Below are 21,266 nucleotides of genomic sequence, written 5' to 3' on the forward strand. Positions count from 1 at the left end.
GAGTTTCCAGGCCCAAAATCCTCTAGGGGAGGCTATGCCTCCAGAAACATTCAACCACCAAGTAAGAAGCTGTGAGTGGGAAAACCATCTCTCATTAGTAAAGGAACAATTTACATGATTAAAAGAACGATTAATGTTAGGAGTTACTTACAACAAAGCCTTTCTAAAGGACCAAAGAGTCCCTTTAAGTGTGATCTTTATAAGTATTGGTTTTCGAAAATTTATCAGAGGGAGGATTTAAAATCTGAAGTCTCTCAGTCCAAGGATCTCTCAAAGGTTAAGGCAAAGGATCAGAAATGATAATAATTAGAAGAGACCTTTGAGCCCTCAGTTTGGAATTTTCCATTCCATTGACAGGAAGGCAGACACCTTCTGTCCCAGGACCTTCCTGCTGTCCCGGGTTGGCTACATCCACCCTGCACCTTTGTTCAGCTCCTCCCATTACCGCCCGGCTGTGGCCTCTCTGCCCACCGGCCCCAGAGCCAGCTCTGGCTGTGCCAAAATGGGGCTGCCCCAGGCAGGGCTGTGGCTGAGGAGGCTCTGGGTCCTCTTTCAGGTGGCCCTGCAGGTGGCTGTGGGCAAAGTGTTCCTGATATTGTTTCCCTCGAGAGTCAAGCAACACATCGTGGCCATGAACCGGAAGAACCCCCACTTTTCCTATGACAACTGGGCCCCAACTCTGTACAGCGTGCAGTATTTCTGGTTTGTCCTGAAGGTCCGATGGCAGCGACTCGAGGACAGGACTGAGCCAGGAGGTCTGGCCCCCAACTGCCCCGTGGTCCGGCTCTCAGGACAGAGGTGCAGCATCTGGGACTTCATGAAAGGTCAGGAGACTGTTCCAAGCTTGAGATGCGCTTGGAGTGGGGGTATCAGCAGTGGGTGGGGAAGTGGGTTGGAAAGTCCTGAATTCTATTCTGGCTGCTCCCTTTTGGCTTCTTGTCTTCTCACTTCCTGCATCTAGGACTTCTAGATTCTGTTCTTCCGAGCAGCATCGCCACCTTCCCAGGCCCTTAACCCACAAACCAGCTACACTGGCCTTCAGCTCCTTCCATATGCTCTTTATTTATTTTTTTTTAATTTTTAAAAAATGTTTATTCATTTTTGAGAGGTGGGGGAGGGCAGATAGAAAGGAGAACGTGAAGTAGGCTCCATGTTGTCAGCACAGAGCCCAACGTGGGGCTCAAACCCACGAACCCATGAACCGTGAGATCGCGACCTGAGCCGAAGTCAGATGCTCAACCGACTGAGCCCCCCAGGCGCCCCCTTCCACAGGCTCTTAGGCTCTTAGAGTCGCTCTGCCTGGTCAGCTCCTGCTCATCCTTCTCACTTCCGCTCAGTGCCACTTCTTGCAACAAGCCAGCCCTGGATCCCCACCAGGCTAGGTTACCTCCTTTTCCATGCCTGACGTCCTAAGCTTCTCTTTACTGCACCTGACCTGATAGGTAGTTCTGTGCCGCCCCCACTAGCCTGCACGCTCCATGCAGGTGGAGCCCGTGGTCTAACCCACTTTGCATCCTTTTGGCTGCTGCTGGCCCATGGCAGGCGCTCAGTAAATATATGTTGAAGCACTCTCTCTCCTTCTCCTATGTATACAAGTTCTATCGATGTGGGGTCTTACAGACACCCCCCTTTTTTTTTTTTTGGTCCTCACAGCTGTTCCTTCTACCAGGCCTTCCTCCTCCTCCCCCTGTTGCCCTCTCTTCCTACCCCACTTGCGACTGGCTGCGAGATTGCCCCTTAGCAAGCGCATCCCCAGCCTCGGCAGCTGCCCTCTGCACTCAGAACGAACCCGGGCCCAGCCTTGTGCTCAAGGTCCTTCCTGAGCCAACTCCCGCTTTCCTTCCCCGTCTCACCTGCAGGCTGCACCTCATGCTGTGGCCTGCAGACCAATTCTTGGGCCTTGCACATCCCTTGTGCTTTCCCTTCTCGGCCTTGCTCATGTTGTTGGCTCTTCCCCTCTATCGCCAACAGTCCAAACGCCTCATCAACAGGGGCCTGCTCTCACACACACGCCCTTCTGTGAGGCCATCTCAGAGCCCTGCAGCTAGGCAGGCGCTCTCTCTCCTGGACGCATGGCTCTGCATCTGCCCCTCTCCTCGGACACTGATTCTTGCCACCCAGCCTCTGGCTGCCCAACGGGGAGCCTCGTGACAGTACTGTGTCCGATTCATCTCTGATTTCCCGGGACCCAGACCCAGCGGATAGAGTAGAGAAGGCCCCTGAGGCAGGTGGCTACTCTAGTGTTTTTCAAAGCACGTCTTTGGAGGCCAAATCCCGCAGATAAGCTTTACTACATCGAGTTCCCTGATTCAAGTAGTTTGAGAAACGCTGCACGCTATACCCTCCTCCTGGAAATTCATACAGCACGCGAATATTTTTAAAGCTCTGAGAAGCCCTGAAGCTTCAAAACAAACAAAACTTGGGGGAAAAAAAAACAAACTGACAAAGCACTGACTGATGTTCCTCACACACACAACCCCCAGGTCTCCCCCTGAGGAAATGCCTGTCATCATCACACATGATCCAAAGAACACCCTTTGGGAAAAGTTGGCCTGATCTAGTCCTCTCACTTTAGAAGGGAATGGAGGACGCTGAGAGGCAAAGGTAACAGAGCCAGTGAGCGACCAAGTCAGACCCAGAATCTGGGCTTCTTCATCTCCTTTTCTTCAGTCAGCAAACATTCACGAGCACCTCCTGTGTGCCCGGCCCTCAGCTAGACGCCAAGGACTCAGAGTTAGGTAAGAGCTTGCTCCTTCACTCAAGAAGGTTACGGTTTCCCAGCACAGACGGACATAGTAAAGGAATCCTCACAGTTCTGTGAGATGGGGGAGGCTGTAAAGGTATAAAGTTTGCCTGCAGGGCTTGGAATGTTTCCTGGAGGAGGTGGCTTTGGAACTAGGCCTTGAAAAATGAGTAAGATTTTTATAGCTTGGGAAGGGAAAGGCGTTTCAAGTAGAGCAACAGGCAAGAGTTTCTTGCACGTGACTTTAATTTTTTTTTAACATTTATTTATTTTTGAGAGACAGAGTGTGAGCAGAGTAGGGGCAGAGAGAGAGGGAGACACAGAATCTGAAGTAGGCTCCAGGCTCTGAGCTGTCAGCACAGAGCCCGATGCGGGGCTTGAACCCACGAACCGTGGGATCATGACCTGACCCGAAGGCGGACGTTCAACCGACTGAGCCACCCAGGTGCCCCAGTTGCTCATGACTTTAAACTGTGGTGCACAAATGGCCTGTATTTATCCAACATTTGCCAAGTGACCACTGATAATAAGAACACTGAGAATAACAGTTGACTTTTATTGAGTGTCCACTATGTGCCAAGCACTGAGCTAGAAGCAGGCCAATTTGATGAATATCAATCATCTACTGACCAGTTCCATGAAAGCCAACTTGCCTCATGGCCAGTTCACAGAATGTACTCGCTTCTTGTAACTGTTTGCTTTCAGTGGACCAGTTTACATTTAAAAAAAATTTTTTAATGTTTATTTATTTTTGAGAGAGAGAGAGAGTGAGATAGAGTGTGAGTGGGGGAGGGCCAGGGAGAGGGAGACACAGAATCTAAAGCAGGCTCCAGACTCTGAGCTGTCAGCACAGAGCCCGAAGTGGGGCTTGAACCACGAACTGCAAGAACATGACCTGAGCCGAAGTCGGACACCTATCCGTCTGAGCCACCCAGGCGCCCCTGGACCACTTCACATTTTAAATACTTTAAATATTTGCCTCTGCTCCCTGCTATTGCACCTGAGACTGAAGAATGGAGAGAGAAGGAGACCGAGAGACAAAAGAAAACTCTACTTATAAAATGAGTTGGCTTTTAGCACATGGATTCAGAAATAATGGTACTGATGGGGCGCCTGGGTGGCTCAGTCGGTTGAGCGTCCGACTTCGGCTCAGGTCATGATTTCACTGTTCGTGAGTTCGAGCCCACGTTGGGCTCTGTACTGATGGCTCAGGGCCTGCAGCCTGCTTCAGATTCTGTGTCTCCCTCTCTCTCTGCTCCTCCCTTGCTTGCACTCTGTCTCTCTCTCTCTGTCTCTCTCTCTCTGTCAAAAATAAGTAAACGTTAAAAAAAAATAAAAAGAAAAAAGAAATAATGGTACTGAATCGTCCTGAAATAATAGATACTGGTGATACAGAAATCAACACAACTGGTGTCGGCCCTAGAAAAATCTCATAACCCAGAGGGGGACATGGTGTAGTGAGAGAGGGAAGCAGAGGGTTCTGGAAGATGTGGGGTGGGTAGGAAGGTGGTCAGAGGAAGGCTTCCTGGGGAAGAGGATGGCGAGCCCATTGTCTAGAGACAGTGAAGCTTTGGAGTGTGTGGGGAACAGGAGAGTGGGGAGCAGAGCAGGACAGAGGGGGGGAGCTGCGATCTAAGATGTGGAGGTGACATCAGTTTGGCAGAAGTGGGACTGTGGGAGGCACGAAGTGGTGAAGGATGAGACTGGAGCCATCATCAGGGACCAGCACTTAAGGGACCTGATGTGTCTTAGTGAAGAGGGTAGGCTTCATCCTGAAGGTATTGGTGAATCCCAGAAGGATTTTCAAGCAGGGCATTAACATGATCAGTTCTGCTTGATAGAAAGATATCCTATAACTGCTTTGGAAACCCACCAGACCACTAAAAATCTCTGACGTATGCTTTAGGTATAAATCTGAGCTCATTTTACAGCCGCAGACTGGAAGATCTAGAAGACTCTATGGGTAATCTAAAGCAGTTCTTTCATTTTTTTCAGATGCAAAGGCCCGGCGAGGGAAATGACTGACTCAGAGTCATATGGCAAGTTCTTGTAGAGCCTGAATTAGAACTTGTGCCTTCTGACTCTCAGCTACTGTGCTTTTTGTTGTTGGATCAGACAACAGAGGCTCAGAGAAATTCCCAGCCACCCCCTATCCTCTGCATGTACATGCACATGTACACACATGACATACACACACACACACACACACACACACACACACACACACATACACACAGCAAAATATTGATTAACTGGTGTGTTGTGGTAGAAGGCGATGGTGGGTAATTTATTTTCTAGACACTTGAGAGTTAATATGAAACTGGATTTATTTCAGCCCCTGTTTCCTATCCTCTAAAATCTCTCCCAGTGTACTTAGGAGGTGCCATCTAGCAACTATAAATGGGCTTTGTCTGCTGAGAGAGCCTGCCATGGGGGCTAATTTACCGGCATGGAGGTCAGGATGGTGGTTTCAAGTCCAGCTGCTGCAGAGCTGTTTTCCCATTTATACAGACAAGCTGGACTTGGCGGCACTTGCCTGACATTTGAAATGGTGTTCTCTGCACCGTGGCTTGTGCACACAGGCAGAGTGCCAGCCCTCTGTACCGCTACCCCCTTGCACCCATCCTTCCCCTCTGCTACCACGTAAGTGGGGAACCCAGTTTAAACTTTGCCCTCAATACTGATCACTGCACCCAACCACACTATAAATAATTAAACGAATGTCTCTGTCTCTTCCAATGTCCTAATCAGTGTTGAATTTTGTTCCAATTAAAAACAAAATTCCAGACAGCTAATATTTAGCACTGGTCCTGACCTTAAGTCTTTTGGGTTCTTATCTAAAGCATGACTCTGGGGTCATTGGAGGCCAATGGCTGACCACTTGGCCTTGACTTACCTCTGAGCCTCCCCTGATGAGGCCTGGGCAACCCTGTCACATGGGTGAGGACTTGTGTAATCAACCGACAGGGGACTGAGGCCCACTTGGTACTCCCTAGGGCCTCCTAAGAGAAAATCTGTGAGCCAAGGACAAGGAGAGATTTGTATCTCCTGGCCAGCTTTCTCCTTATGTACTGAAAAATGAGGACTATATAACCAATTGTTTCTATCTGTACTTGGGCACCAGGAAACTCAGTCAAATATTAGTTCGGTTGCAGTGAATGCATGGGACCTTGGAACTGGTTTATTTGTCTTCCATAATTCCCTTCTGTTCTGTGCCTCCCAGAAGGGCATGATTTTTTTTTAATATTTTACTATATGTGTAAGCTGCTTCAAACCCATTGCACAACAAGGTGAGGGTGTAACTCATGGAATGAAGCATCGGCAAGGTAAGATGCCCTCTGTTCCCCTCCATCAGCAAGTTCTATCTTCCCCCTTCTCTGCTGCCCACATACTTGCCCGGGCTCCCATGATCTCTCACGTGCGTTTCTCTGACGCCCCCTAACTGGGTCCTGCCCACTTCCATTCTCATCCTCAGGCCTTTCTCCAAAGAGTGATGTCCAAGTGTAAATCTAATCGTGTTTCATTATTATATGCCCCTACCGTAACAGTCAGGGCTCTGGCTTGCGAGCCACAGAAACTCACTCTGGTTTTCTTAGTCACAAACATACGGACGCAAAAGAACATATTAATAAGGTGTTGCAAGATCTCCAGAATCAACCACAGTTGGAGCCCTGGGCCTGGACTGTCTTTTAGCATCAACAGTCAGGCCAGGATGCTGCTGTCACTGTGATTGCCTTGAGAACCAACCCCCCACCCCCAGGACCCCACCGTCCCTGACAGGGGCACTACCACTGGGCCATGGATGAATTCTGCCATCCCAATGACTCCAGAATCAAAGATCTATGTGGGAGAGTCCAATCAGCCCAGCCTGGGTCTCTGCTGTTGCCTTGGCTACTCAGGACAGAGAACAGACCTGGCCCCTCTCTCCTCCACAGAGGCATACTCTCCCATTAATAGCATACAAAATAAGAAATTCCAACTAGGAAGGAGGCTTAGGAACTGGGCAGCCAAAATTGCAACAAATATCCACCATCCTTGTTTTTTATCTCCATGATGTCACATCGTACGTGGAATAAAATCCAGATTTTTCACCAAGGCATAGGAGAGCCTGCCTTCCCTGGCCCATACCTACCTCTCCAGTCATGCCTCTCGTTACCCACTCTCCCACCCCCTCCCCAGGCCTGGCTCTGGTCACAGTGGCCTTACAGGTCCTTGAACACGCCAAGCTCTGTCCTGCCTCAGGGTCTTTGTACATGATAGAGTCCTTTTGTCTGGAATGCCCTTCTCCTCCCTTTGCCCATGGCTGGCTCTTTCCTATCCTTCATTTGTCAGGTTAAATGGCATCTCCTCAGAGGCCTCTCCCGACCCACCTGTCTAAAGTAGGTCACTCCTTGATTGTCTCTTTCGTAACACTTATCGCAAGTTGAAATTACCACATTTATGTGTTTACTTGTTTTTTTGCCATTAAATAGACCTCAAATTGCATGCAGGCAGGGGCCTGCTGGCTTTGTTCTCTGTCGAATCCCTGGTGTGTGGCTAAGAGCCTCGCACAGGATAAGTCTGAATAACTTGCTTATAGGTGGAATGACAGCATGCTTGGGGACATGAGGTTGAGTGAGGAACAGGCCCTGCCCACAAGGGGCCACAAGTAGCCTGGCGGGCACAGACCCGTCACAGGGCGCAGCCTGCTGTGCTCTGACAGATGTGAGGGACGGGCTCGATGATGTCGGCCCCGGCCACAGGTAACCACCAGGTGCTGGCAGCTCCCTGGAGTTACCCCCAATCTAAGGTGGGAGAGTTGCAGAAGGCTCCCACCCAGGGCCCGCTTCGTGGGTGTGGGACCAGTGGGTCACACAGGGTTCCACATTCAGAAGGGCCCCGTGCCTGGGGTTCAGTATTCTGCAGTAGCTGTTTGAAATCCTTAATCATTGTACCTTTGAATCTGCATTTTGCAAGTGAGGCCTGCTGGGACAGTGGGACGGGCCAGGGGACTTGGAGCCTTGGCTCATGCAGGATCCTGCCTCCCACAGCTTCCTCGCGCCCTGGGACATGTTCTCCACGACCCACTCTTACCCCGCTCAGATGCAGGGCTTGGCCAGCCTCCTTCCCATCGCTATCCAGTGACTGCTGCCTCCTTCTGACCCCAGAGAGGGACTGGATGCAGACACGGGGAAGGTTGGGGTCCCGTGAGCCCATCCTGCCACGTCTCCTGGCAGGGCGTGGAGGCGGCTGTCCCCATCCCGGGCTGACAGCGCCATGTGCACTGTGCTGAGTGTGTGGGGTAACGTGGTGGGAGAAGCCTCTTGCCCATCTCCCCTCCCCCGTCAAGGAGCCGGGCACGTGTCCCTGAATGGAGGTCACTATATGCTGTGAGGTGGGGGGTGGGCATGCGGGAAGGGTGAATGTCTAGCTCAATTTCTGTGCTCCTAGTGGGGGCATAGTGTGTTGATCTGGTGCTGCAGGGAGAGGCAAACTGGCAGCCACTGGCCACACACACACACGCACACACATGCACACGAGCACCGAGTTTTGGGGCTCCTGGGTGACTGTGAGGGCCTGCGTTCACCCCATGAATATCCCTCTGTCCGTGGGAACGTGACATTAAGTAGTAGCTAAAAAATACCATGCCAGTGCAGGAGAGAGACCACAGAAGAAAATCTGTTTATTTTAATATATTTAGGGGCACTCCCCCTCCCCACTTTGTAAGCAAGGGGCTCAGCATTTTCATTTTGTACTGGGCCAGCAAATTATGTAGCCAGTCTTGTCCTCATCCTTCCTTCCCCTTGGTGGCATCCCCTTCACTGCCCCTCCCCCACTTCATAGCTCAGGAATAAGACAGCCGATAACAACAGCTTACATTTATTGAGCACCTACTATAAGCCAGGCACCATTTTAAGCCCTTATCTGTACTACCTTCTTCAATCCTCAAAACGATCCTATGTTATGTCTGTTTGTGAATGAGGAAACGGAGGCTTTGAATGGGAAGAGTACTAAATTGAGAGTCTAGAAGCCAGAGTATTAATTTTAACTCCACCACTGACCTGCTGCGTGGCCTGGAACACGCCTATAAACAAGGCGGAAAATTGCCTACCTTGCGGTATACTAACCTCATCCCATGAGAAAACATGGGATGCGTGCCTGCCTTATAAACTGCATGAGAGGGACTCTCTTTATCATTATTGTAATTACCACCTAGTGGCTGCAGGTGGTCTACTGAGACCCCTTGATAACATGGCCTTATTGTGGAGAGGAGCAAACTGGCTCCAGCCTGTGTTCAGTCTTGCCCTGTAGGCTTCAGCCCCCCCACTGTGGCCTGGCTTCATCTCTGAGGGAAAATAAAGGTGGTAACAGAATTTGGACGTCTGGGTGGCTCAGTTGGTTAAGCATCTGACTCTTGATGCTTTGGCTCAGGTTATGATCTCACAGTTTGTGGTTTCAAGCCCCACATCGGGCTCTGCAGTAACCGTGTGGAGCCTGCTTGGGATTCTCTCTCCCTCCCTCTCTCTCTGTCCCTCCTCCCCCTGTTCTTCCCCCCCCTCTCTCTCTCTCTCTCTCACAAAATAAACATTAAAAAACATTTTTTTTTTAATGGTGGTGATAGAAGTGAGGGCAGGAGTAAAGAAGTTACTGGCAAATCAATGCTGTGTGTAGATGACTGGCTGTTGCTGGTTCCGTTCCTGTTTCAGGCAACCGGCCATTGGTGCTGAATTTTGGAAGCTGTACCTGACCTTCATTTCTTTTCAAATTTGACCAGTTCAAGAGACTTATTGAAGACTTTTGCTCCATAGCAGACTTTCTCATCATCTACATCGAAGAAGCACACGCATCAGGTAGAGAGAGACGCTCTGCCCTTACCTCTTCCTACCTTCTCTTTTCTCTCCTGCTTCCCCCAGGCCCTGTCTCAAGGTTGGGGATTGGGGAGGAAGCAGAGTGAGGGAGAGAGCCCCACTATTCACTGCGTACCTGCCGTGTTCAGTCCCTGCTGGGTTTACCACCACTGCTAACTCCACCGCCTGTGCCTTCAACCGGGCACACAGAGCAGAAGACCTGGAGGGACAAGTCTCCCTGGCAGAGGACCCACGATTTTGAATGGATAAATAGGGAAATCAAGGGAGAGAAGCTAGGAGGAGGAATTTAGACCGGAATGACTGCTCTAGAGCTACTTGTGAAATCCAGCCTAAGACTCTCCAAGCTCAAAGGGACACTGGTTCATCCCAGTCAATGGTTCCCAAGCTTTAGTGAGCCTCAAAAGCACCCGGAAGGCTTGTTAAAACAGACTGCTGGAGCCCACCCCAGAGTTTATCAGTTAGACCTGAGAATTTGAATTTCTGCCAAGCTCCCGGTGATGCTGAAGCTGCTGGTCTGGGGACCACACTTTGAGAACCACTGCTCCAGGCTAACTCTCATCTGGGGCAGGCATTCTTTCTTCAGCCCCTAACAGGTGGCCACACATCTTCATTACTTCACGTTTAATCTCGTTCCTTTCCTGGGCAGCTCTCTTCGGGAGAGCTCTCCCTGAAACTCCTAGAGCTCATGGTCTAAGCCCTTTGAACTTGACAGAATGGTCAGACACACTCCTATCTCCCGATTTTTGAGGGGGTTGGACCCATGAGTGTGGCCCAACTCTCAAACCCAAAGACCGAAGAAGGCAAGTGGGACCGGTGTCATTTACTCGCCCACCTCCCACACGATTTGTCGGTCCCCAGCATCTGGCAGAGCCCATGTCGCAGGATCAGAGCTCAGCAAAAGTTGGATGAATGAGCGTGCTTAGGCCAGTATTAGCCTTGCTGGTTTATCCATGTGCTATCAAGTGTAGGCTGCTATTAATTATCAGCAAAGATGGCCCAGCAGCGCTTTCTCCAATATGCTTCCTGGATCCCTGAAGTCAGAGCTACGTGGGTTGCTTGTTAAAAATGGATATTCCAGGGACGCCTGGGTGGCTCAGTCGGTTAAAAGTCTCACTTCGGCTCAGGTCATGATCTCGCAGCTAGTGGGCTTGAGCCCTGCGTCGGGCTCTGTGCCGACAGCTCAGAGCCTGGAGCGTGCTTCGGATTCTGTGTCTCCCTCTCTCTCTGCCCCTCCCCAGCTCGTGCTCTGTCTCTCTCCCCCTCTCTCTCAAAAATAAATAAGCATTAGAAAAATTAAAGAAAAAAAAAAGGATATTCCAGGGCCCCCACCCAGGCCCATTGCATCCTGATTTATTGCACCCAAAGGTTTGAGAACTTCTTTCAACTTAATACTGTGTTCATTTCACTGGCGTCTTCTATCCCCATTAAGGGTTTGGGGCAACCTAAAATATTAGCTAGCATAGGGGAATAGGTACACAAGAGATTCATTATACTGTTTGCTCTACGTTTATGTACTTTAAAACTTTTCCATAACGCAATTGAAAAGAGTGTAGGTAACAGGAGAGCAAATGCTAGCTCAGTGTGCCTCCGGGCCAAACACTCCTTTGGGAGAGCAGCAGCCAGGAGCTCCAGAGAGAGAATTGGGGCACCTTCAGGTGTCTGTGGTCTCCATGGCCGAGAGGAGACATTGACTTGATGTCATCACAGCCGGCAGCCAAAGCTCAGCCAAAGCTCAGCCAAAGCTGATTTAACTGTCCTGGGGCAGCACTTAAACTTGAACGTGCGCGTCAATGACCTGGGGACCTCAGCCGGTTCTGGCTCAGCAGTGCCACAGTGCAGCTCCCCAGGGGAGGTTGAGGCTGCTGGTGCAGGGACCACACTTGTAGTGACAAGGCCCTGGAGGATCCAGCTTTAATCTCTAAAGGAACAAGTTGTAAACCGTGACAAGAGGGGTGGATCGTCACAGAAATGGTTTCTGGTCCTGGTATCTGTCCTGTTCCTCCTGGGGTCAGCCCCAATAGGTTTAACTTTTCCAGAACCTCAAAGCCTTTGAAGAAGGACTTCCTCACCCTGTTCTGACAGTTTTCTTGCCCCTGTGCTTTGCCACTCCTAGTTCAGGCATTTCTTCCTTCACCCCATCTCTTTCCCCGGGGGTACTTGTTTCTGTCAACCAGACAGGAGTGAGTACGGCCTGAACCCCAAAATTAAAATGCACAGAGCCAGTATCCACCAATCCCACCAGGTCTGGGGCCTGTGGCCCAAGTCAGCTGGCTTCCTTTTCCTCCCCACGCCACATGTTTGTCCGGGTAAATTACAGGGAGGCATGAGGCATGGTGGGAAGAACACGGACTTTGGAGCTCCAGACCTGAGTACGGCTCCTGGCTCCATCACGTGCTGGCCACGTGACCTTGGACAGCTTCCCTGCCGTGCCCACTTCTGCCACACTGAAACAGGATGGCAACACCAACCTCACACTCGCTTGACGAGGTTTAATGAGAACCTGCTGTGTGCCAGCCCAGGGCTGGGCTCAGGGATATTGAGACAAACGACACACACAGTTCCTGCCTCTCAGGAACTCACAGTTAAAGCTGGGGAAGCCAGTCACTGCTCCTCTCTGGGCCTCCATGGTCTCAGCTTCAGGATGAGAACGAGAATTCCGCCTGACTCCCATGGGTGGCTGTTGTGAAGCCCCAGTGAGCTAATTGTTGCACGAGACTGGCTGCCTACCCGTGAGGCCAATGTAGGCCGGTGTTACCGTCATCTACAAAGTTTTGGTGTCTTGGGGCAGGTAATAATTACTTTACATATGGCCAGGCACTTGTATCTTGGTGTGAATTTCTCCTGAGAGCTGGTTTTTCTTGGAGTAAGGTTCCTGAGCAGAGGACTCTGCTGATAGACTTAATCAACTTATATTACCCTGGGAGGCAGCTATTACTGTAAACACAGGCCACGTGGCTTCCGAAAGAACCCATGACCACATTGCCCGGGTTCCAGGCTCCCCAGAAATGAGGCAAGTAGAAGGGCAAGGCCGGTAGCACTTTATGGTTGTTTTTTTCAAACTGTGGGCCCATTAAACTAATGAGTACCACTTCCTGTAAGGAGGCAGAGGGGCACCTTGGCAAATGAGGCCAATTGAAAATCCCCTCCTGTTTAAAGTTAAGCAGTCAGGGGTGCCTGGGTGGCCCAGTCGGTTAGGCGTCCGGCTTCGGCTCGGGTCATGCTCTTGCGGTCCGTGAGTTCGAGCCCCGCATCGGGCTCTGTGCTGACTGCTCAGAGCCTGGAGCCTGTTTCAGATTCTGTGTCTCCCTCTCTCTCTGACCTTCCCCTGTTCATGCTCTGTCTCTTTCTGTCTCAAAAATAAATAAATGTTAAAAAAAATTAAAAAGAAAATAAAGTTAAGCAGTCAAAGTGGTTTGGGGCATCTCCAGAGCAAAGTAGCAGTATTCTGCAGGACACAATAAAAACTGGGTTCTTTCCCACCTGTCTGTTATTTAGGGCACTCGGGCAAAATAAACCAGTATTTTTCAAGCAGCTTCTATGAAGGGATTTCCGTATAAGTTATCTCATACAAGCCATTGCACAGCCATCTGCAACATAGGTTCTATTAATCCCATAACAGATGGGGAAGCTGAGAATTTAAAGAGATTTCAGGGGTGCCTGGGAGGCTCAGTTGGTTGAGCATCCAACTTCGGCTCAGGTCGTGATCTCACGGCTTATGGGTTCGAGCCCTGCATTGGGCTGTGTGCTGACAGCACAGAGCCTAGAGCCTGCTTCGGATTCTGCTTCTCCCTCTTTCTCTGCCCCCTCACTTGCTCGTGCTCTGTCTCTCTCTCTGCAAAATAAATAAGCATTAAAAAAATTTTTTTAAAGAGATTTCAAGATCCTGCCCGATATCATACAGCTGAGTGTGTCAGGGAAGGCTTCCTGGAGGACAGTTGAGTGGTTCTCAACTGAGGGTGGTTTTGTCCCCCAAGGGGTATTTGGCAATGTCTGGAGATGGTTTTGGTTGTCACAAATTGTCAGAGCGGTGCTGACACCTAGTGAGTAGAGGCCAAAGATGCTGCTCAACATCGGGGAACACTCAGGATGGCACCCCCCCCCCCCACCAAATGTCAATAGTCCCAACGTTGAGAAGCACCGTGGTAGAGGTGAGCCTCTTAATTTTTTTAATGTTTATTTATTTTTGAAAGAGAGAGAGACAGAAACTGAGCAGTCTCAGGGGAGGGGCAGAGAGAGAGGGAGACACAGAATCCGAAGCAGGCTCCAGGCTCCGAGCTGTGTCAGCACAGAGCCGGATGTGGGGCTTGAACTCACAAGCTGTGAGATCATGACCTGAGCCGAAGTCAGACGCTTAACCGACTGGGCCACCTAAACGCCCCAAGGTGAGCCTTAAAAAGGTAGGATCTCAAATGTGGAAGAGATGGTAAGGAGACAGGGAAGAGAGGGGGCAGCATCATTTGAGGAGGATTCACTTCAGCTAGACGTGGGAGGACAGGGAGCCGTGACCGGAAGTACGCATGGAGAGAGATGGTCAGGATCATTACACGCTATGCCAAGGAGCCGGTCCTGTAACTGGTTTGTAAGCAGAGAAACAAATCTGATTACATTTTGTGTTGGTAGCATTGCCAGAGATCTTTGGATGATGGGTTAGAGAGGAGCAAGATCAGGAGGGAGGCAGGGATACTTCTTAGGAGGAGTTGAAAGTAAGGTCATTGCCAGGCCAGCAGTTGTACTTGGCTGTCGGCTCACCCTGAGTGGCAGGCACCCTGGGGCTGTCTGGACAGCCCACCAGCAGCAGTGCCAGAAGTCATAGGAAAGAGAAGGTTCTGTTGCCCTCACACTGTGGGTGAAGGTGGCACCGTGATGAAGAGGGTGGAAGTGAGAGGCAGCTTGGGGGTTGTGGGTCAAGGGGTCCCAGGTTCACCCACCTGGCTGGAGCAGAGGCTGGAGGATGTAGGTGAGTCGGGCCAGGTCACTGGGGAGATCTATCCCGAGGATGACAGGGAGCCATGAAAAGCCACGGCCGGAGAATGCCATGGTCAGGTTTGCATTTTGGAAAGAACATTCTGGTGGAGAATAATTAGAAGAGGGAAATTGTCTAGATTCTGGATAGTAGTTCTCAGACTTCAGTGTGTGTGTTAGAATCATTTGGAAGGCTGTGAAAACACATTGGTGGGCCCCATTCCCGGTCAGTCTAGGATGCGGCCTGAGAATTAGCAATAAAGCCCAGATGAGGCCAGCACTGCTCGTCTGGACGGAATGCCTGCAGAGAACTACTGCTCTAGACCCTTGCCTCTCAGAGTGTGGTCCAGGGAGCAAGCAGCCTTGGCCTCCTAAGCACCAGCTAGACTCTCAGTGCCACCCTAGACAGACCGAATCAGGATGTTCCTTTAACAAGGTCCTCATGAGGATCAAATGCACATTCAAATTCGGGAAGCACTGGCCTATTGGACTCTCTCATGCTGAAGAGCTGAGGTCTGGGAGTCAGGAGCCCTAGGCTTTGTTTTTGGGTCAGTCAGTATCTCCTTATGTGATCTCATGCATTCACACATAATAGGACACTGGGCCAAATCATGGTCAAGGGCTCATCTGGGACCCTCCGTTAAAAGGGCGTGGGGATGGGGATGGGGGTATTTAATCTGCGGAAAATATGCGCCATGCCTGTGAGGCCCGCTGCCCATCCTTTCTTTTGCAGATGGCTGGGCTTTCAAGAACAACGTGAACATCAGGAATCATCGGAATCTCCAGGACCGCCTGCAGGCAGCCTGCTTGCTGCTGGACAGGAGCCCCCAGTGCCCTGTGGTGGTAGACACAATGAAGAACCAAAGCAGCCGGCTCTACGCAGCGCTGCCCGAGAGGCTCTATGTGCTCCAGGCGGGCAGGATCCTCTACAAGGTGGTGCCCAGGGGCAAGGGGTCCAGGGCGGGTGAGGGCGGAAAGGGCTTCGTATCAGGCAGATCGGCATTCAAGTTGTTGCCCGGCCATTTACCGGCATGTGACCAGGGGCAAGTCCTTTCCTGTCTTGGAGTTTCCCTTTCCTCTTCTGCAAAATGGAGGTTCTGGCCCCCCACCTCACGGGAGGTGAAATAATGGGACTTTCCGGTCCCTAGCATTTGGACTGGAGCCGCAGCCTCCTGGCTGCCTTCTACACCCAGAAGACTGGCCCAGCCCTAGTGCAGTTTGAAGCTGAATGAGAGGATGTAGTTTCCATTTCCTAAACAATGCTCGGAGGACATTGACTTGCCCAAGGTCACACTGCGCAAGGCTCTGATTTCAGTTCTAAATCCTTTGAATGGGACAGGCCAGGAGTGGGAGGGTCTGAAGCTGCTAATCTCCGAGGCCGGCCTGAACCTGGTGGGGGTTGTAGGAGGGGGAAGAGAGCAAACCCTGTAGTTAAGAGCTGGAAATGCCAAAGCAGGGATTCAAGGCAGGAATTGAGTCCTGGCTTCCTTTCTGGTGATTGTGTCCCCATTAGGACTGCCAGCCTGGCCAGGGAGGGGGGTGTAAGCACAGCCTCTGACCACGCGGGCACTGTTGGCCTCCCCTGAGAGGGCGGAAACTGTTTTATAGCTGCCTTAGGGGTTTCAAGCCTTGGAGAGCACATGAAGCCCAACCATGTGGATGCTCCCCTGCCCACGTGTCAAGCTGGCCCTACTTACGCGGGTAAAATGAGCAACAATTTGCAGATGAATCCCCAGGGTGCCAAGGGCCACAGGACAAGAATTCAGGTCCTTCTTCCTTTCTCCTCCCCAGAGACATGGCTCTAAGATGGCACGATGGAGGCCAAGCAGGGTTAGGCCCCGTGCAAGGACCGGCAACACAAAAACGATTTGAAAATGGCCCACCCCTTACTTGGAGGTGCTCACAGTCTGGAGGATGAGGAGGACACACATAGAGTGCTCCAGTGTCCCAAGTGCTGTGACACTCCGGAGCAGGGATCAGCAAACCTTTTCTGCAAAGGGCCAGGCTATAAGTATTTTTGACTCTGGGGACCAAATAATCCTGGTGACAACCATTCAATCCTGCTGTCCGAGCACAAAAACAGCATAGACAGTATGTAAATGGAAGAGTGTGAGCATCAGGACACATTTGGCTCTCAGACTGTACATTTCCTGACCCCTGAGGAAGAGAGGTAGGCTCTTTAGAGGTGGTGACAGTTGCTTGAGGCTTAAAGGCCAGGAAGCCAGCCACATGAGCATGGTGAGTGAAAATCATGGCAAATATAGGGAAGAAGGTGAGCAAAGGCACTGAGGCATGTTAGGGCAGTGTGTGAATGGAGAGTCGGGGCATTTAGGTGACTGGGGCTGCTTCCGGGCCAAGGAGTCCAGCCTACCTCTTAGGGCAGAGGAGAGCCAGTGGGAGTTTCGAGCAGGAGACAGGCATGACTAGATCTGTATTTTAGAAAGATCACTGGCTATAGGGTAAGGCATTGACTGGAGGGGGCAGGGACTGAGGACTGGGGATAGTCAGGAGGTGGGATGGCTGCCCGAGTAGGGAATGAAGAGGGCTGAACTAGGGCATGGGGATTGGAGAGGCAGAGGTGGTTCTGATGGATAGAGAAGATAACGCCTATCTAAAGGTCTAATTATGGAAGAACAGCTTATTTGTAGAGACCCCTTTCTCCTTTGAAACTATTCACTTTACCCCCTCTGGTTCTCCTCAGACTTCTCTGTCCAGTCTGCCCATTAAATGTGAGTGCCATTCCACACTCTCCCCCTGGGTGACCCCATCCGCTTTGTGGTTGCATCTGCCATTGTCTACACCATCCTGACAACTCCCATGTAGCTATCACCAGCCCAGTTCTCTCAGCTAAGCTCCAGACCTGCTAATTCCTGCAAGTCGGAAATCTGGGAATGCTGATTTATCTCTCTTGCAGGGTAAACCTGGCCCTTGGAACTACCATCCAGAGGAAGTTCGCGCTGTTCTGGAAAAGCTCCACAGTTAGTCTGGGCAGATCCCCCAGCCCTAGGTGATCAGCAGGAGGGCTCCTCAAGTCCTGGCTCTCCCCCCAGCCCATGTGGCTGTTACCTCTTGACCTGTATCCCCAGCTGAACTACTAGCTCAGAGCTCTCTGATCTAGCCGAACAACTGTAGTCAGAAAACGAAGCAGCAAGTGAGCTGAATGTTAAAGACTGTACAGAATGTCAATGCTGCCCCCACGGCAGAGACCACATTCATTGCACGTGGTCCCCATCTCCAGCCACTCTGATACCAAGTGGTTACATACGGCAGTCCTTACGTCAGGCAAATTCATTCTACCAAATTTGCCGTTTATGGAACTGATCATCTAAGACACTAAATAGGTTTTTAGAACCAAGCATGGGGAGAACTCCTGTTGAGGAGAGACAGATGAGGAATTGAAAGCTGTCGTTCATTGATGCGGAAGCTCGCATTTGAAATTGTTTCTCTGATTTCTTCGCAAGTCTCCTAATGGTCATTTGTGTTACATCAGACTCATGGATAACCATTGGTATTCATCTGTTTTAACTCTGCTTCTTTTCACGTTTGTCTATGACGGCCACAGTCTAAAGTGCACACAGCTGTGACTTGACTTGAACGAAAATGTTTTAAGATGCAGTAAAGCTAATACAGAATGATTAAAACATCTCAGGCTATTTGGGATGGCTTCGGTGTGATCTTTACATTTTCTTTTCCAATTTGTGTCAGCCTGTTTCAGCTTTAATTATAGCCCAGTGTGATCTGATCAGCAAAAATACCATATGCTGGAAGTGCCTCATTTGGTCCAGGGGCCGTTGCCTTTAAAGAAAAAAAAAACATTTTGATTCACATTGGAATCAAGCTACCTTCACAACATGCCATAAAAGAATGGACTTGGGAGACATTTCTCCTTTTCTTTTTTAATTTTTTTAAATGTTTTATTTATTTTTGAGGGAGAGAGACAGAGCATGAGCAGGGGAGGGGGAGAGAGAGAGGGAGACACAGAACCTGAAGCAGGCTCCAGGCTCCCAGCTGTCAGCACAGAGCCTGAAGCGGGGCTCGAACCCACAAGCTGCAAGATCATGACCGGACCCGAAGTCGGACACCCAACTGACTGAGCCACCCAGGTGCCCCGGGAGACATTTTTCTAACATGAAAACATCCTCTTTGGCTCTGCCTTAGTTGCCACAATGTTAATACTATTAACGTTGCTATTTTATTCTTTTTTAAAAAAAGTTATCTCTAATCATCTACCAGCTACCCACTTTCAGATATGTTAACTCATCTAATCTTCATGTATTTCAAAGAGGAAATTATTATCCCCATTTTCTAGATGAGGAGCTCAAGGCTCAGAGTTAAGTAACTTGTGAAAGGTCTCAGAGCTAGTAAGTAACCCACAGAGATTCAAACCCCATCTCTAAGTTCAAGCCAGAGTCCTGGCTCTGCTCCCCGCTAGCTGTGGGACTTTGGCTCAGCTGCCTTGGTATCTTGAACTATAAAATGGGATATCAACAGCGCCTGCTGCATACACGATTCATGAGTAAAGCACTCAGAAAATGCTACTCTCGGAAAGAGTAAAGCACTGTACCTGCCTTGGAGAATATGCTATGGATGTGTTGGCCGTTGTTATTATTATTTCACAACTGCCTCCTTGGGCCCCCTTTTCAGGGAGTGGGGGATGGAGGGAAGGCATGACAGTAGGGACACCGGATAAAAATTCTTCACCCTGCCAAAGCAATGCTGGCATGAGTTTGTGAGGTTAGACAGAGAATGAGTAGCTGGGAAAATGGCGGGGCTAACGCACAGCCGAGCACTGTCCTTCCTAAGTACCAAGTTCCACAAAAGGAGACAGCGGCTAAGGCCATGCTCCTCTGAACCACTTCCCAGATGGTCCCCCGATTCATGCCTCTAAATGCACAGAAAGCTCCCAGTTTTCAGTGAACAATAGTGGCTGGAACTGAGGAGGTTTTAGAATGTTAAAATAGACCCCAGGCGTGCCAATTCAATTCTCTTAGTTTAATGCTTCAGACATTGAGCACTGAGTCTTTTCTGGGTGCTAAGAAATGCACAGATGGACAAGGTCCAGCTATATTGTTCTCCAGCAGCTTAACCTCGTGGACGACTAGGCATACATGGCAATGCCCGCAACTCAAAGCAAATACGATGGGGACAGCTGAGATAAGACTAACTGATCAGGGGCGCCTGGGTGGCTCAGTCGGTTGAGCGTCCGACTTCGGCTCAGGTCATGATCTCACCGTTTGTGGGTTTGAGCCCCGTGTTGGGCTCTGTGCTGACAGCTCGGAGCCTGGAGCCCGCTTCGGATTCTGTGTCTCCCTCTCTCTCTGCCCCTCCCCTGCTTGCACTCTATTTCTGTTCCTTTCTTTAAAAAATAAATAAACTTTAAAAAAAAAAAAAAAGACTAACTGACCTGGGAGTATAGAGGAGAGAGCAATCCCTCGGAGCTGGGTGGGTCTGGGAAAGCCTGTCATAGGTGGGGGCATTTGGGCTTGGTCCTCAAGGAGGCCCAGGCCTTCTGGAACGGAAACCTGGAGAACACGGAAAGGGAAGAGGGTGTTAAAGCAGAGAAACCTACACGGCAAAGATGGAAAAAAGACCAAGTGCGGGGGACTCCAGAGGTTTGGACTCAACTCTAATTCTGCTGAACTGGCCACAGACTATTTCATTTCTGGTAAGCTCAGCCATGAGTTTAAGAATGTATGTTAATACATTTCATCCAGCATAGTTAGGGGTTCGACTGAGGAAGGATTCAGGATACCTATTTTGCCATATAGATTACATCACTGAAAGTCTCAAGTCGGGGGCGCTTGGGTGGCTCAGTCGGTTGAGGGCCTGACTCTTGATTTCAGCTCAGGTCAGGATTCCAGGGTAGTGGGCTCAAACCCCACGTGGGGCTCCACACTCAATGTGGAGCCTGCTTGGGGTCCTCTCTCTCCCTCTGCCCCTCCCCCCTTGCTTTCTCTAGGAAAAAAAATGTCTCAAGTAGGTTTTTCAAGAAAAGCACATGGGTCTTGTATTCCCCGAATGAAGTCTTACATATTTGCAGCCGCCAGTCTATTGTCTGTAAGCCTGCAGGATACCTGGCTGGGTTTTAGACTCTTGTGTTTCAGTCTCTTTACCTCAGAGATTTGCAGATATAGTTCCACTGTTGTCTAGAAGTCCTGAGAAGAAAAGTCTGAGGCCAGCCTGATTACTCCTAGCACTTCCTGCCTGAATTGCTTTTATTCTGCCCCAAACCTGTCAGATTCTTTCTTTATACTTGAGGTTCAGTAACTTCACCAAGACATAGTCCAGTGGTGATTGTTCTAGTATCGAAATGTCCTGTAATACGGCTATAGTCTGAATGGTGGTGTCCCCCCACCCCTGCCAGATCCATATGCTAAACCCAAAAGCCCAGCGTGATAGTATCAGGGCAGTCCTGGGAGGAATGCTGAATGAATCATCCTTCGGGAGGGACCCCTTTGGGATGAGATTAGCGTGTTTATAAAAGAGGCCCCAGAGAGCTAGCTTGTCTCCTTCCACCATGTGAGGACGCAAGAAGTCTGCAACCCCAGAAGAGGGCCCTCACCTGACCTTGCTGGCACCCCGATCTCAGACTTCTGGACTCTGGAACCGTAAGAAATAAATTTCTGTTGTCTATAAGCCACCCAGCGTATGGCATTCTTGTTATGCTAGTCTAAACAACTAAGGCACATATAACATCCTCTTCTGGTCTTAAG

The 21,266-nt window shown here is 50.2% G+C and overlaps 2 protein-coding genes and 1 long non-coding RNA gene across 6 annotated transcripts in view; 2 read left to right on the plus strand and 1 right to left on the minus strand.

The window, feature by feature from the left end:
- Window positions 1-502: 502 nt before the first annotated feature.
- Window positions 503-17,535, plus strand: DIO1 (iodothyronine deiodinase 1). Its single transcript, NM_001009267.1, is given in 4 exon segments — window positions 503-824; window positions 9,430-9,573; window positions 15,287-15,486; window positions 17,468-17,535. Coding segments are annotated over 4 exon segments (734 nt in total).
- Window positions 2,604-5,482, plus strand: LOC123379612. Its single transcript, XR_006584285.1, has 2 exons — window positions 2,604-2,738; window positions 4,739-5,482. It is a non-coding gene; the product is annotated as an uncharacterized LOC123379612 (long non-coding RNA).
- Window positions 17,536-18,138: 603 nt separating the features above from the next.
- The window catches only part of HSPB11 (heat shock protein family B (small) member 11), a 42,226-nt gene continuing 39,098 nt past the window's right edge, over window positions 18,139-21,266 (minus strand). For all 4 annotated transcript variants that reach the window (XM_023258719.2, XM_023258722.2, XM_023258718.2 and 1 more), the window contains 2 exons: window positions 19,958-20,075; window positions 18,139-18,348 (listed from right to left, as the gene is read on the minus strand). In XM_023258719.2, the coding sequence (XP_023114487.2) occupies window positions 18,326-18,348; window positions 19,958-20,075 (141 nt within the window). In that variant the 3' untranslated portion in view covers window positions 18,139-18,325. The remainder of the gene's footprint in view (window positions 18,349-19,957; window positions 20,076-21,266) is intronic.

This window comes from Felis catus, chromosome C1, assembly GCF_018350175.1.
Source record: "Felis catus isolate Fca126 chromosome C1, F.catus_Fca126_mat1.0, whole genome shotgun sequence".
Lineage (NCBI taxonomy): Eukaryota > Metazoa > Chordata > Mammalia > Carnivora > Felidae > Felis > Felis catus.